The following is a 15,541-nucleotide window of genomic DNA, read 5'->3' on the forward strand; positions in this document are numbered from 1 at the left end:
ACCAACCAGAATACTGTTGGAAGTTAAAACCCACCCTTCTCCTAGAAAATTGAAATATCCTAGGAAATATTAAAAAGGCAGAATATTTCCCCTAAAAAAGAGTAGAAACTCAGAAGCAGAAAGTCACCTCAGAAGCAGAAACTCAGCCCGCCCCCCCCGCCCCCAACTTTGCTAATGGGGCATTACTCTGGTCTAGGCCAGCCTATTTTACCTACCAAAGATCTCCAGGTAGAGCTATAATAGGAATTGCCCAAAGTCCTTTCATTATTACATCATCACCCAGCAAGGCTCAAACAAGCCTGGGATTCAGGACAGCTTAGAGTTGCCCCTGCATGGCCCCATGGGAGTCTGACAACCAATCAGAATACAAGCTCAAATTCAAATCCCAACAGATGGTATAAAACAGGCACTTTCAGCATCTCAGCCCTTCCTTCTTTGGAGCTCCAAGCCATGTGGTCCTGTCCACCATTAAACCATCTTTCCAAACAGCCTCCATGTTTCCAGTGTCTTTTCCCCCAGTTGGAATTGAACCCAGAAAGATAATTCTTCCAACAATACAAAAACATTTTCCTCTCTATTAATATCCTTTTCCCTTCCCCCACTTTATTGCTACTGCTGGTATCAGCAATTCTAGCAGAATTCTCTAAACAGCTATCTGCTTTGCCCATTAGAAAACCCCTGTCAGTTTCTCCCCCAAGAGACTGTTCCAGAAGGACAGAGGAAGTGATGGCCACCGTGCATGGAAGGATCCAGCAGAGATTAATGGGGGCGGCAGTTTAGGAGGGCTCTGACTTCATCAGGGCAGTCACTCTCAGCCCAGCCCATCTCTCGGGGGTGTGGGGAAAACAGGAAATACCACCTTGAGTTGACATTTATTTGTATCTGCCTTTTAATTTATGAAGAACAAGGTGACGAACATACCTAATAATACACATTAATACATAAATATAAGTCAATAGTGGTCTGGGCATATACATTTATTTTATACACATGTTGCACACACAACTGCATGTCTATATCTGTTTCGTGTGTGTGTGTGTGCGTGTATTAAAATGAGGGAGATGGGTGGTAAAAGAGTTTAACAAATAAATACGTATTTACATACATTTACATTCTCTCCCTCTCTCTGTGATGTCTCTGTATATGGTGTGTATGTATACGTGACAAAATCTAACCACCGTCATGGCTCAAAGTCTCTGAGAGGAGACTTTCTCGTTCTGGCGGCTGAAAGAAAAGGACAAAAAGGAACATCTTCTTTTGGCAAGCGCCCCAACAAAGACACACTTTGTGTCGGCGATGTGGATCCATCTCCAGAAGTCCACCTGTGGAAAATGGGGATATCCCGCTAAACGCAAGAGAAAGTATAACTGGAGTGCTAAGGCCAAAAGGCGCAATACTACTGGGACTGGCCGTATGAGGAGGCATCTGAAAAAAGTACCGAAGATTCAGGAATGGACTCCGTGAGGGAACAGCGCCCAAGCCCAAGAGGAGCCAAAAGGCGGGGCCGTCTCTCCCCCTACAGGTGGAGTAGAAAAGCTCCGCCTCTTTGCTCTCATCCAGCGGCGCCCGGAGTTTCGCACTCCGGATCCGCCGCCCTCGCTCCCTCCCTCCCCCCGCCCGCATCTTTTCTCAGTTTGGTGGGCGGAAGCTTCCGGGAAGAGAGATTTCCCCCCCCCCACACCAAAAGGAGAGCCAAGGCGGGGTTGCAGTCATCCAATCAGCACCAACCCGGGTGAGATGACATCACAAGCGGAATAACGTCACTATCCGTTTCCGGGCAGTGGTCTTCGAGGCCTGTCCTCGTGTGGCGGGCCGGCGGACTCGCTTTCTGCCTGTTTTTTCCTCCTGTTTTTGCCGGGTCTTTGACGGTTATGGCGGTCCGGGCGAGCTTCGAGAACAACAACGAGATCGGCTGCTTCGCCAAGCTCACCAACGCCTACTGCCTGGTGGCCATTGGAGGCTCCGAGGGCTTCTACAGGTCGGCCTTTTTTCTCTTCCTCCCCTCCGGATCTTCGGCCGGATTTGCTTTGATTATCCGACAGGCAATAAATTTAAAGAAAAATAAGTGGGAAAGGCGGCAGGGCCCTTCCTTTTTATACCGAAAGAGCCCCATTGGGCCTTTCCCCCACCCTTCTGAGCTTATGACTTGCAGCCTCTTTTGAGACCGGTTGGGTGGGGCAAAACCAAGCAGACAAAAATGACGGCTAAATCGGGGTCAGCACCAGTGAAGGCCTGCTCTTTTACTTATGGCCACAATTGAGCCCAAAATTCTTTTGAGTTTTGCCCTAATTTACGACTTTTCTTGCCACCTTTGTTAAGTGATTCCCCGCCGTTATTATATTAACAACATGGTTGATAAGCGAATCTGGTTTCCTCATTGATTTTGCTTGTCAGAAGGTCACAAAAGGGGATCACATGACTCCAGGACACTGCAACTGTCATAAATGTGAGTCGGGGGAGGCTACAGTGGGCATCAGTGTGAAAAATGGTCATGTCACATTTTCCAGCACTGTTGTAACTTTGAACCGTCACTAAATGAACTTGTAAGTCGAGGACTACTTGTACTGAATAGGTTTGATCACAAGATGTCGGTAAGGCAAGTTCTCTGCAAATTGCCCCTTTATTAAAGTCTTCAAGCATGTTTGAATTGAACTTCATGATCTTCCTCGCATGTTTAAATCTTACTCTGTTGTGTTTTAGTGTATTCGAAGGAGAGCTTTCTGACACCATTCCTGTAATTCATGCTTCTATTGCTGGATGTCGAATCATTGGCAGAATGTGTGTAGGTAAGCTGCTTTATTCATATAAATTATTTTGAGTTTCCTTTAAAATGCAGAATTCTCATCCCATTTTATCCTTAATATATTTTGACAAGTAGTTTGACTACCTATAGTTTGTAATATTTCAAAAAAGGAATGCAAGCTGCTATTGCGCTCTTCATTTATAAAGTCTAATGGTGCTGTTGAGTTCTGCTCATGTTTATCCTGATAGCTTTTTAGATCATTAGAAAAAGTTTAAAGGTTTTTGCTTACCATTAGAAATGATACCAGGCTCTGGAATTGAAACATTAACAATAATACTATGGGATTGTATTCGACAATCTTTTTATGTTAATGGGAAAACATTCATATAATTTGGATTCAGTCTGTGGGCTCTCATTGCATCAATTCCTAGAGTTTCTGGGAAGATGGAGAAACTTATTATCTAAGTGCCTACAGAGATTAAATAGGGAGGATGGGATGGGGTTCTCATCACTGCCTTGTTTATTTTCAAAATTTTATACATTATTGTAAGAGGTGCTAATGAAAATAACGTGTTGTTTTGTAATATAAAGCCGATTAATCGTCCTTTTAAATTCATGGTTGCCCATTCCCATTTACTATCTTGTTCAGCTATAATACTTTCATTAAATTCAATTTTATGCCTGACAGTGGTAGTGGAATTGAGAGAGGTGATAAATAAGCAGAACATTGTTCTTTTTTTCAAATATATGCTTGCATTTGTGCTGTGGATAGAAAACCAACTCTGGCAGTACTATAAATTGTTGTAGGTCAGATACTGTTAAAGAACATTGATTAGATTCATCATGTCCTGAGTTATTACTTTACGGCATAGAATGTTGGAGATAGGAATTGAAGGCAATTTTTTTTCCCTATATTTTAGGTAACCGGCATGGTTTACTAGTCCCAAACAATACTACTGACCAGGAACTTCAGCATATTCGAAACTGCCTTCCTGACTCAGTGCGAATCCAGAGGGTGGAAGAACGTCTTTCTGCATTGGGCAATGTCACTGCATGCAATGACTACGTAGCACTTGCCCACCCAGACATCGACAGAGTAAATATAAAAATAAATCATAATACTAAACATTATATTTGCAGTAACTAAACTTGAACAACAGTTTAATGTTTTTTGTGCTGAATGAATGATAATTAAGACTGGTCCTCAAGGTTTCAGTCATTGCAACACCCCCAGGGTCATGTGATTGAAATTTGGGCACTTGGTTACTGTTCTGCATTTACAATCTTTGCAGTGTCCCAGGGGCATATTCTCCTGCCCTGTGCAAAACTGCCTTTGCATCAAGTTTCTTCGCTCACCTTTCTCCCACTATCTCTGTTGTTTGACTGTCCGTGCACCTATGCTACCTATCTCTGTTGCCTCCCATTCCAACTGACCTTTGCTCTGTTCCTTCTGCTGATGGTTTGGATCCAGGTGCTGGGCCCAGGTCATGTGCAGCTACCACAGCAGGGTGGCAGAACTTCATCTGCAGAAGGGAGCTTGCCTGTCCCAGTCAGGAGGAAGAAGTAGGACAGAACCAGTAGTAGAGGGCAGGGGTACAGAAGAGCTAGATTTGCCACAGCACAAGAAGCAATAGTGTGCAGAGTGCTGTGGGGTGGAATGGCAAGATGCAGCATGTTCTGTTGTTGTGCAGTGCAGCAGAGGCTACGGTACCCCAGGTGAAGGTAGTATCTGCATGTGGGTGCTGTTTGGGGTGAAGACAGAACTGGAGAAAGTAGAGGGACGGGCTTCCCAAGGTGCAATGTGTGCTCTGCAGCGCAGATTGGAAGTGCTTCTGGAGAACTTACTGCAATAAGATCTCTGGGTGGATGCTGGAGCCATTCCTACAGGAGGAAGGTTACATCCAGCTGAGAAGACTACTGGCACTTTGCAAGGCCTTGCAGGAGGCAAGTTTGACTGAGCAAGCAGAGGACTTGTAGGTAAGCTCTGTCAGCACTGGACTCAACTCTTTGCTGAAGCCTGCAATTCCTCTGCTCACTCAGCCTCACTTCTAAAGTGAATACAGAAGACTAATGTAGTTGAGCTGCCCCACTAGCAGGTGTGAAGGCAAATGCTGCACACACACATTGTCTCAAAGAAGCTTGTATACTAACCATGCAGGTAAATAACTTTGCTATAAGGTTTATGATACAGAGACACAGAAAAACATGTCTCAACATGAAGAAAAGAATTGGGAAATAAAAAGTGAGGAAAATAGAAACCTTCTGTCTCTTACCTTTACTGACATGCCCTGTTAGTTACTTTCTCAGTCACTGTTAATGTGATCGTGTTTCATGATTATTTCATCTTTGAATTATTACATATCAGACATCAGGAGTATGCAATGAATATACCATAGCTGAATGTAAATATATCTGCATATGTAAATACATATGGGTGAATTGTTTTATGGAATGTAGCTTCTTTAAAAAAAAATCCTTTTTGGAGAAGTAATTATATTCAGGTTAGTGGCCTTGCTGTTAATTCTCTTGAATGTTTGAGCTGGAAGGATGTAGTGTGAAGGTTGTATCCATTGTTAGGCTCCTGCAGTGGTATTAAATTGGCAGCCCACGGGCTGGATGAGTCTCACTCAAGCCACTTCCACCCTGGCTCTGCAGAGGCAAAAAAATGTGATATATCATGTGACATGATGAGTTTGACTTCCATGGGTTACTGGAAAAAGTAAAGCTGGAAGCAATTGCACAAGTAGTCCGACAAGTGCAAGCATGATTGATCCTAATGGAATAGTTTTTATAAGCGGTATCAAAGTTTTGGATTTGGTATTTGAGCTAGAGTGAAAATGGATTGTACAATTAATTCAAGAGTGATGATTTTGGGCACAAGTCCTAGAAATAGGAATTATAATTAGTAGAATAAAAAAGGGAAGATTTGGGAGTTACTTAAATTTCATTTAAAGACTTCCTAGGTGTGCCTTTAATGTCAGGTGCCCAATATTTCTATTTTGACATCCTGTCTTCAGATGTTGTAGCACTTGGCTGGTGCAAAGAACTGGAGAAATGCCAGACTTTGGAATGAATGCAACCTCAAGGATATCTAGCTTCAATACAGTTTTCAGTTGATGGGACTTTAAAATACTTCATATTCTAGCAATCTAAAGATACAAAATCTGTTTGAAATAGGTTTACAAGATTTAGTTGATAGCTAATCAATGTTGCCACTAAATAGGCATTTCAGTTACTTTTTATGATCACTTAAAATCAGATAAATGTGTTCTAACCAGCCCTAACGTTAAATCTCAATTTTTTTCCATAGGAGACAGAAGAGATTTTAGCCGATGTATTAAAAGTCGAAGTATTCAGACAGACAATAGCAGACCAAGTACTTGTGGGAAGTTACTGCACATTCAGCAACCAGGGAGGATTGGTACACCCTAAGACTTCTATAGAAGATCAGGATGAGCTTTCCTCATTGTTGCAAGTCCCCCTTGTGGTAAATGTTTTTTCTGTTCAAATCTTGAGAGTGTTCAGTTACTTTAAACTATATTTTGAGCCAAATTATAGAATCTTAACATCTTATGACTTGGGAATATATTCGTCGACATTTTTTATCCATCTATATGCCACTGTAACTTAACTGTAACTCAGAGCTGAAGAAGCTTCTCGGATGAGAAGTGAAAAGTTTTCAAAGAAAAAATCAGAAAGCCAGTTGCCTCTTGAAAAAGCACTTTTGGGATAATCATGATCTGGATGACTGAGTGCAGGAGATCTCTGTCTATGGTGTTTCTAATTGTTTCAGTATTTTTCTTTCAACTTCTTTTTGGTTTAAATAGTGTTATGTGGTCTTCTCAGTATAAAGAAATAGACAGCAAAACAATTATTTCCAAATATGCATGACCTATTGAAGCCTAATCCTAAACGAACCATAAAATTAGGAACAGTGAAAATTTAGATGAACAATGCCAGTGGGGAGACATTGAGTACTACATCTGGTATAGCTGTGTTACTTGTATTTACTAGCATATGACCATCATTCCAGTGGGTTCACACATTTTGCTGAGCTATGATTTCTAACCATGATTTATTTAGTGGCTGTGTTCATAACACTAAGCCAGAATGCATGGTTTGGAAAATGAAGAAAACTGCCAGTGCAATGACTATTGAATATCAGGAATGTTGTGCATGCCTACTAAAGGCTTGGCCCTCTGATCTGTTTAAATCAAGGTCTTCAGACTTGGCAAGTTTAAGACTTGTGGACTTCAGTTCCTGAGTTAACATGACTGGAGGAGGAATTCTGGGAGTTGAAGTCAACAAGTCTTAAAGCGATCAAGTTTGAAGACCCCTGATTTAAATAGTTATAAATAAGATTTATATTCATGCAACCTTAAGCAAGAAGAGCTGATAATACATGAGAAAGGAGTCCTTAAGACACTAGTTATCTTTCTTACCAGGCTGGAACTGTTAATCGTGGCAGCGAGGTGATTGCAGCTGGAATGGTTGTGAATGATTGGTGTGCCTTCTGTGGCCTGGACACAACCAGCACAGAATTATCTGTTATTGAGAGTGTCTTCAAACTTAACGAAGCACAGCCAAGTACCATTGCTACCACTATGAGAGATTCTTTGATTGACAGGTAAGTCAGATATTAATCTACTTTCAAAATTATTAGCGATTGATAGTAGCCAGAATATATACTAATAATACTAATACTTCAGTAGTCTTATGTTTCCAATCTTCTGGAAATCCCAAGGGATTCAGCATTCTAAGAAGATGTATAGTACTGCTTTCTTGTTAATAATATGTAAATGTATTTTCCCCCTCTTCCACTTGCTTGTATCTGCTCCCAAGAAGAGCACATAGTGCTTAATTGCTGGTAAAGGCAAAAAAAAACAAAAAAACAATTGTTCACTGACATGATATGTCAAGTCAACTGGATAGAAATAGTTCATTATTATTATTACAAGAAGTCCTCACTTAATATTCAAAATTGGAATCAGTAATTATATTGCTAAATGATGTGATTAAGTGAGACATCGCATGATTGCGACTTGTGATTTTTACTGCCAGCTTCTCCATTGACTGCCTGTCAAAAGCTGGCTGTGAAGTGCGCAAATGGCAAACACTAGATTGTGGAAAGCTATGACGGTTGTAAATATTCTCTGGTTGCAAAATCTTAATTACTTGATCAAAGGAATGCTGTTGTAAGTTTACATTTTCCAGTGCCATCATAACTTCATACGGTTGCTAAACAGGGCAGTCATTAAGTGAAGGCCACCAGTATTGCACTGATAACTACCATTTCTGTGCATAGAATGGCTACTTCCTAATTTTGAGACTGATGTTTTTATATGCAACTTAGTTTTAGTTTGGGGTACTGGTTTTCAATTGGACTTTGTCTGATTTTATAGATCAAATATGAAAAACTGGAACCCTTCAAGTATGTTTTTTGCTAATAATTTCTTTTCCCTTTTGTAGCTTGACATGATGTTCTCCAGAAACACTGCAGGTGTGAAATGCCAAATTGTGATAGACTGCTCACTGAAGCAAATTCATCCAGTCCAAGAAGGAGATCTCTACTACAATCATAGTTTCAAAAGCATATTATTCTAAATTCCCTTCCCTTGGCAAGCCAGACTTGAACAAGAAAAAACATTATGTTCCTTTGTTTTGTTAATGTGTTATTTTCCTTTCATTAATTCATGAGGTAAAGTTTAGAACTTGATACATACATGCAATCACAATAAGGAAAAGAATTATTATTTTTCCCAGTATTCACCAGAATGCTGCCTGAAGAATCCTGATGGTTTTCTGTTCAGAAATGGCTGGCATTTGTTTGATTTCAGTCTGGAAGTTTTCAAGATAACTTCCTTAGCCAGCTAGATCAGAACAATGTAGCCTATGTTACTATCATGCATCATTCTATATCCAAAACATAATGTTTTAAGGGGCTGAAAGAATCTCTGGAATATTTCAACAAAGCCAAACATTCAGTAAGTAAGATTTCTAGGAGATTATATAAATAGAATCTGGTTTGTCCATATGTGAAGTCACTGAAAAGTCAAAGAGAACTGTTATCTGTTCTTTAATAGAAAGTCTTTATCAGGAAAAATAGATTTAATTTGAAATGGTTATTTTTCTGATGCCTTCATGCTTATCTTTTAATATAAAAATGTATTGCTCCAATGTCTTCAAGCCAAGGTTACCATCTTAGTTGTTGCTTAAAAAAAGAACTTGCAGTTATATAATTTGGAATTAAAGACCTTTTATGATAGCAACACAGTCAGGTTAAACTTAAAGCTTTAATAAACCTTAATCCTTTGAACTAATTGGTATGGACACTGAGGTGAACTTGAAACAAGAGCTGGCTGTATCAAATTGAAGTTACATGTTAGACTGCAACTTTTGCTTTATCAATCTAGTGTACTGTAGTTTGCTGTCTTGAACATACACTAAAATGATAAAAACTCATTGCCATATATGTATTCCTTAGCAGAATCGCTTTGTATCTCCCATTTGAAGTGATGATACATGTAAGTGATCAGACTGACGCAGTCTCATCTGTTCTCTCTGTAGCTCAGGCATGACACACACACATAAAAGAATGGGGTATGCTGGAGGTAAATGAAAAATATTACATACTTAACCTTCAACTGCTGCCTATTGCTTAGCCTCTCAGCAGAATCAACCTTTGCTCTCTTGACTCATAAATGTGGACTCCTGCAGTTTTCATACACTGCTGAGAGAAGCTAGGAAAGACTTAACTCACAGTCAATATAAATTGAATATAGACTTTTAGTAGTATAAGATACTACTGTAAAATTTAGTAGGATAAGATTAGTACAAGTAGTATAAGATGACAACAGAGCTAAGTTAACTTACACTTTTGTAATAAGTTCCATTGTAGATATAGTAATCAATTAAAATATCAAGAAAGGCAATTAGTTGCTAACTATATATAGCACCCAAGGATGGCTTCGACCATGATTAAAGGCTGCAACATAAACCATAGCATCTAACTACTGAATCTTATTGAGTCCAGTGGCTTATAGCCAATCCCCAATTTATGTACTGTTTCGGAAGATCTTGCATAACTTCAGGTTGCATGTTCATCTGGATGCTGTACTATTTTGTGTTCTGTGCAAAGTTCACATTTGTATGCATTTAGAAAATGTTCAGTAAAGCTGAATTTATGTAAATCGGGTTGTACATAATCCGGGAAATGTTTGTATTTTTAAATGGGAATTTACAGGGCCAGACATTGTTTCCATCATTTGGCTCTACTTGTGGAGTGTAGGTAGAAAAGCAGTAAACTGAAATTCACATTTTTGCTATGGTAGTAAACAAAAATAAACAGTGAACTTACATTTTAGAAACTGACAAGATTTCTTGGACCATTAATGAGATAATCAGATTTTAAAGCATTTTAATGATGTGGTACAGATAATTAGTTTTAGAATGAATTTGACAAAATTGTAGCCCTTTGGAAATGATAAATTCTTTCAATAAATCTATCAGGATTTGATTTCATGAAAATTTCATTTGTATCATAGTAGAAGTGTAAAGCTTTTGTTAACAGCCGAATCTGATGTGTGACATATTCTTAACAGTGGGTGAGGTCAGGCTTCCAATATTTGTGATTTTTTTTCTCCAATGTTTTTAAAAGCACCCTAAACCTTTGCAAGGCTTAGAGCAGGGGTGTCTAACCTTGGCAACTTTAAGACTTGTGGACTTCAACTCCCAGAATTCCTCAGCCAGCAAAGCTGGCTGAGGAATTCTGGGAGTTGAAGTCCACAAGTCTTAAAGTTGCCAGGGTTGACACCCCTGGCTTAGAGCACCCACTTTACTCCTTCTGTCCCTCTCCATAAAAAATAAGACAAGCTATGTACTTGATTCAGCCTCTTTGGAGGCTTGAGAAATGGATAATAGCAATATTTTTGCCAATGACTGAATCAAGTTACTTTACAAAGCTTTAATCTGGGCCCAAAACTAAGGGGAGGAAAAATATTTTAAGATAATTGATAGAATAACATTGAAGAAAGGTTTAGCTGCTAGTTTTAAATGCATGTGCAAGCAGGCCTTTTCATATCAGCGCTGAAAACAGAAAATGTCTCTTAAGTCCTATATGATCGAAAGAAAAGGCTAAGGCTGAAATAATTTAATCCAAGTTCGTACTATAAACCAAGCATGAGCATAGTACATAAAGTATTTTATTTGATGTAAGGCTTGAGATGAACTATCCATTTCTATAAATTGCAGTAGCAATTCTCAATACACCTGGATTCTGAAGGTGGGAGATGTGACCCCTCAACACTATTCTAGCCAATTATACTAAACTCAATATCAAAGAGGAAGTACAAACTTGATCCCCAAGCAATATCAAATCAGCATATATTTCTATTAACCAACACTGTAGTTTAATAACTTGGCATTAAATCCAATTGGAATTTTTTTTAAAAAATCAAACTGAAAAAGGAGGAGAACAAAAAAAATGCAGTTCTAGTAGCCTTAGTTTTGAGTATGGTGGACTTAGAAATCTTTGGCTTCTCAGTGATCAAATTCAATCCTACCCACTTTTAAATTGTCTAAAGAAATAACCGTTCAGATGGTTCTTAATTTTCTATGAAAAAGTTGCTATGGTCATTTTCAAAGTCTCAACTGGATTAATTCCAAAGTACAAGCTATATTTAGATCAATTCATACAGGACTAGAAATATATTGTAAGATTGCTTAATAGCATATGGGTACAGTAAAATCTTATAAACAAATGAGCCTAAAATCAAGATTAACATTTGCAACATAAGTGGGTATTATTCTGCCCAAATCTTTAAAATGTCTGCAATGAAATGGCTGAAGACCTTGACTATTAGGACTGAAAATGCATGTGCTGTTAACCTGTGTTTCTGTCATTGTGCTTGAAATGATGGTGTGCTCATACCAATTTGGTACATAATAATAGCACATTATTATCACATGTACTGCATTTCATGTTGAATGCACAAAAAAGGCATCCCCCAAGGCTACATCAACATGCTTCCCCTAAAAACCATTGCCTTTTAATCTATTGTTAAAGAAGTGCTTTACAATCTTCAAGCTGAACTATTTGGTATGTGCTCAGTTACAACATACATAAAAGTTAGTATAACTTATTAATTCCAATGTTGGGGCTGAGACAGAACTAACAATTTCAAAAACAAACTTAACTATATTAGGTTTCTTCCCCTTGGTAATACGTGTGAAATATGAGTCTTTAATCTTTACCATATCTGTTTTCTTTAACTTTTCTCTTGAATAATTTTCAATCATTTCCCCCAGCTGAGCCTTAATGTTTCAGCCCAGCTGAAAAAGACAGCTTGGAGTGGATTTATAGAATAGAATCAGTAAAAATTTGGAAAAGCTGCACCTTTTCATCCTTTATTTGGTTATTGCCTAGTAGAAAGATTGAAAGCAATAGATTTGCATTCATTAAAAACTTGCCACTTTGATTTGAGTGGATCTGCGTAAAAATGACAAAATCTGGAAACAGCCTTCATTCTGCTAATGGGTTGTATATTCCTATTCTCTTGACAGAATCGGCATTGTGTAGCCACCATCCAGTTCAACTTTTCTGATGAGTAAGAAAGATTTCTGAGGAGAGGACCATACTACCTCCCATGTGGGAGAACTTGCTCACATAAATTGTTATGCCACTTGGGGAGATTCCCATAATATAGTCCATTCATCATTCCTTTGGAAGAGGCAGGGTTTTTAGAATGAGAACGTGACAAAAACGTTACTTTTAGTCTATACCCTTTTCGTGGATTGGATCTCAATAATATTTAGGTTTGGCTTGTTTAGGCACTATCCAAAACAAAAATATTTTTTACTGAATATGAAACTACTTTATAAATTCTTCCTAACTTGCCTGAGTGCCTGCAATTTTAGAGGATTAAGGGTTTTGGCTGAGACATTCCAGAGAAGGCCCTACTGGGAGACTGAATAGGGCAAGGTTGGGATACCTGGTTCTCTTTCCCACTCTCTTCCACTTATGCACTGGTCTATCCATTTATTTATTTGTCAAATTTGTATGCCACCCATCTCACCAAAGGTGACTGTACGCAACTTACAGACATTGAATAAAATGCCATATAAAATAAAAACCATAAATTTAAAAATTCGGTTAAAATCTCTGTCGATAGATCTCAGCACCTTCTTTTTCTTACTTCCGTCAAGCTGTATTTGAATCTCTGGACATTGGCTGCAATGGGTTTAGGACAACTTGCTGCAGCCAATTTGCCACAGCCAACTCACCGTGAGAAAATAGCATGGCCAATTTGCCACAGGAGAAGAATTACACTAATATCGAAGAAATGGTAGAATAGAATCATTACAGAAAAGATGCAAAAGGAGGGACTGTCATGCCCCTGTCAGAGTCTGAATCTGAGGAGGAAGAAACAGCTGATGGAGTGGGAGTGTGGCTCCGTTGGCTGTGGAGGAAACGGGAAGGGTAAAGTCTGGCTGGGCAGAGCAGGAGAGAGGTAGAACAAGGGAGAGGGAGTTAAGAGGAAGACCCAGGTCTACCCCTTCATCCTAAGGCACGCAGGGAGGAACGGAGAAGAGAGCGACATGGGTTGTATGGCTTACAGGAGAGGAAAGGGCCCTGATTCCCTTCATTAGCCACACTTGGGAAGAGAGTTTAAAAGAGCGAATTTATCTTGTGTTGACTTTGCTTATCTGCGTTCCTGCCATCCCAACTGGGTTGAATTACTGCCGTTCCTTCATGTCTGGAATTCCTTCTCTTGCCCTGCCAGATTAGTTACCTCATTTTGCCTTGATTGGACTTATAGTTTCAGTTTTTGTTGACAACGTTTTGGACTTGAATCTCTGCAGCCAAAGGCTGTTCCTGGGAGAGTTTTTCTCCAGCTCAGAAGGTAACCAGGTCATTGGGGGCAAAGTTGGAGCAAATAAGGGACTCCTACTTATTATTTGACTGTATTGCCTTTGTGCCACACCCTAGGTCATCACAGAGACGAAATGTAAATGACAAAAATTAAAATAATTTTAAATTATTTTAAATAAATTGAATGGTTAAATTGTCCCACAGCGAGTTGTCCCATGGTGAATTGGCAATGGCAAGTTGGCAGTGGCAAATAGGTCATGGCAAATTGTCCCATTTTGGACTGCAACACCTAAGGGGACTAGGAAAGACAGGCTGCAGACAAAACCAAGGACATTGACAGGGCTCTATCCAGCTCTAATCTTCTGAAGGCCTTTATCTCCCCCTTAGTCATGTTTTTCACCTCTTATTTTCCTTCTATTTAAATATACTAATGTCAATAAACAGTGGCTTAATTACACTGTCAAATTTTAGAATTACAAGCTTTAAAATATATTTTTTGATTTATGTCACCCTTTCCATCATTGCAAACCAAATTCCCATTGCAAACTTGCCCACAAATTTGACTATTCTAATGCATATGTGATTTATTTTCTCTTATATAAATGGGTGAAAATATGGAACATACATTTCATCTTATAATGGTAACAATTTATTGTTGCCAACTTAAAATAGTGGTAGTATGACATTTAAATATTTATTACATGACACATTATTAAAAACAAGATCATTAAGGTCTGCATTCACATCATTATTGTTTGTAAATTCAATTTTTTAGTCTTGCAGACTAGTAGAATTCAGAAATTTCATTTCTGTTAGTTTTGGTGATCTGAAAGGACATTAGAGCTGGTTGAAGTTGTGGTCTACACAAAATTACCTCTTAAGAGCTCCTTGTGTTGCTGAAGAGTGGAAACATTACCATGAATGTACAAAACATCTGACCAGCAGGTATTGGAAAAAAAAAATGATATTTCAGGTAATTGCCTGGATCCTGTAATAAATTAAAATCTTTCAGAATGACTAAGCCTCAGAATGTCCTCTTCAGAAGGTACTGAAATGTTCCTTTTGTGACCCACAGAACTGTCTCTTTTTATGAGGCTAGTGTAGAAAAAAAATACTCAATAGGTGGTTGGCTACACTGGCAAATGCTGGGTTTAAAAGAGGGCACTGAAGAAGATTGCTCAAGTGAATTGAAAAAAGGTTGAAGCAAACTTCTCTTGAGGTCTCCCAACACTCACTGAGTGGGTTGGTCAAATATGTCATACTGAGACACACGGCACTGAGGCAGTCAGAAGGAAAGCGGCTCTACAGTGCAAGGCCACCTGGGTTTAGTTGATTTTTGTTTTTGTTTTCAGTCCCAGAATTCTCTGACTCACATCTCTTGAAGAAGTTGTTTGGCAGTCTATCCATCAAACCGCCTTCTAATGTCTGCAGCCCATCATCATCTCATGAACCAAATGAGCTACTGAACTTGTCATACCCATTCCTGGACAGGTCTTCTGTAGTATGTCACGCTTTGCTGAACCTCTTTATTTTTGAACTGGAAGATTGTGTATACCAAGACAAGGATACACAGAGATAAAATGCAGGGGATCACAACTGCAATTGCGTTAACGGTGCTAGGCACATCGTTTATAGTTACCATAATATCAACATCATCATGAGAGAGGCGTCGGTCTTTGCTTCGTTCAACTTCCTTCTGGTTGCAACCCATCCAGTCTTTGAGAATTGACCTAGGATACCCTGGCTCCACAGTCAGCCTCTGGTTATCAAACTTCCAGTATTCCTTACCTTTATAAAAGTAAGTATAAACTGAAAAAGAAAGCAGAGATTACTTCATTTATGAACCACTAGAATCACAGTTGGAATCAGTCCTTGAGGCCATTATGTATAGGAGACCAAATTAAAGCTTCTCAGACAAATTGCTGTCC

At 39.0% G+C, this 15,541-nt stretch overlaps 2 protein-coding genes across 3 annotated transcripts in view; one reads left to right on the forward strand and one right to left on the reverse strand.

Annotated features, from left to right (window-relative positions):
* The first annotated feature begins 1,785 nt into the window (after positions 1-1,785).
* On the forward strand, positions 1,786-10,264 carry EIF6 (eukaryotic translation initiation factor 6). The gene is made up of 6 exons (XM_026685185.2): positions 1,786-1,978; positions 2,701-2,786; positions 3,664-3,839; positions 6,054-6,230; positions 7,189-7,370; positions 8,213-10,264. The coding sequence occupies exons 1-6, from the start codon at positions 1,872-1,874 to the stop codon at positions 8,220-8,222; spliced, it is 738 nt and encodes a 245-aa protein (XP_026540970.1). The 5' UTR covers positions 1,786-1,871; the 3' UTR covers positions 8,223-10,264.
* A 3,922-nt stretch (positions 10,265-14,186) lies between these two features.
* The window catches only part of MMP24 (matrix metallopeptidase 24), a 46,222-nt gene continuing 44,867 nt past the window's right edge, over positions 14,187-15,541 (reverse strand). For both annotated transcript variants that reach the window (XM_026680851.2, XM_026680850.2), the window contains exon 9: positions 14,187-15,422. In XM_026680851.2, coding sequence (XP_026536636.1) covers positions 15,085-15,422 — 338 coding nt within the window. In that variant the 3' untranslated portion in view covers positions 14,187-15,084. The remainder of the gene's footprint in view (positions 15,423-15,541) is intronic.

This window comes from Notechis scutatus, chromosome 3, assembly GCF_049901735.1.
Source record: "Notechis scutatus isolate UNSWTSFEM ecotype Mainland chromosome 3, rNotScu1.2, whole genome shotgun sequence".
Taxonomy (NCBI): domain Eukaryota; kingdom Metazoa; phylum Chordata; class Lepidosauria; order Squamata; family Elapidae; genus Notechis; species Notechis scutatus.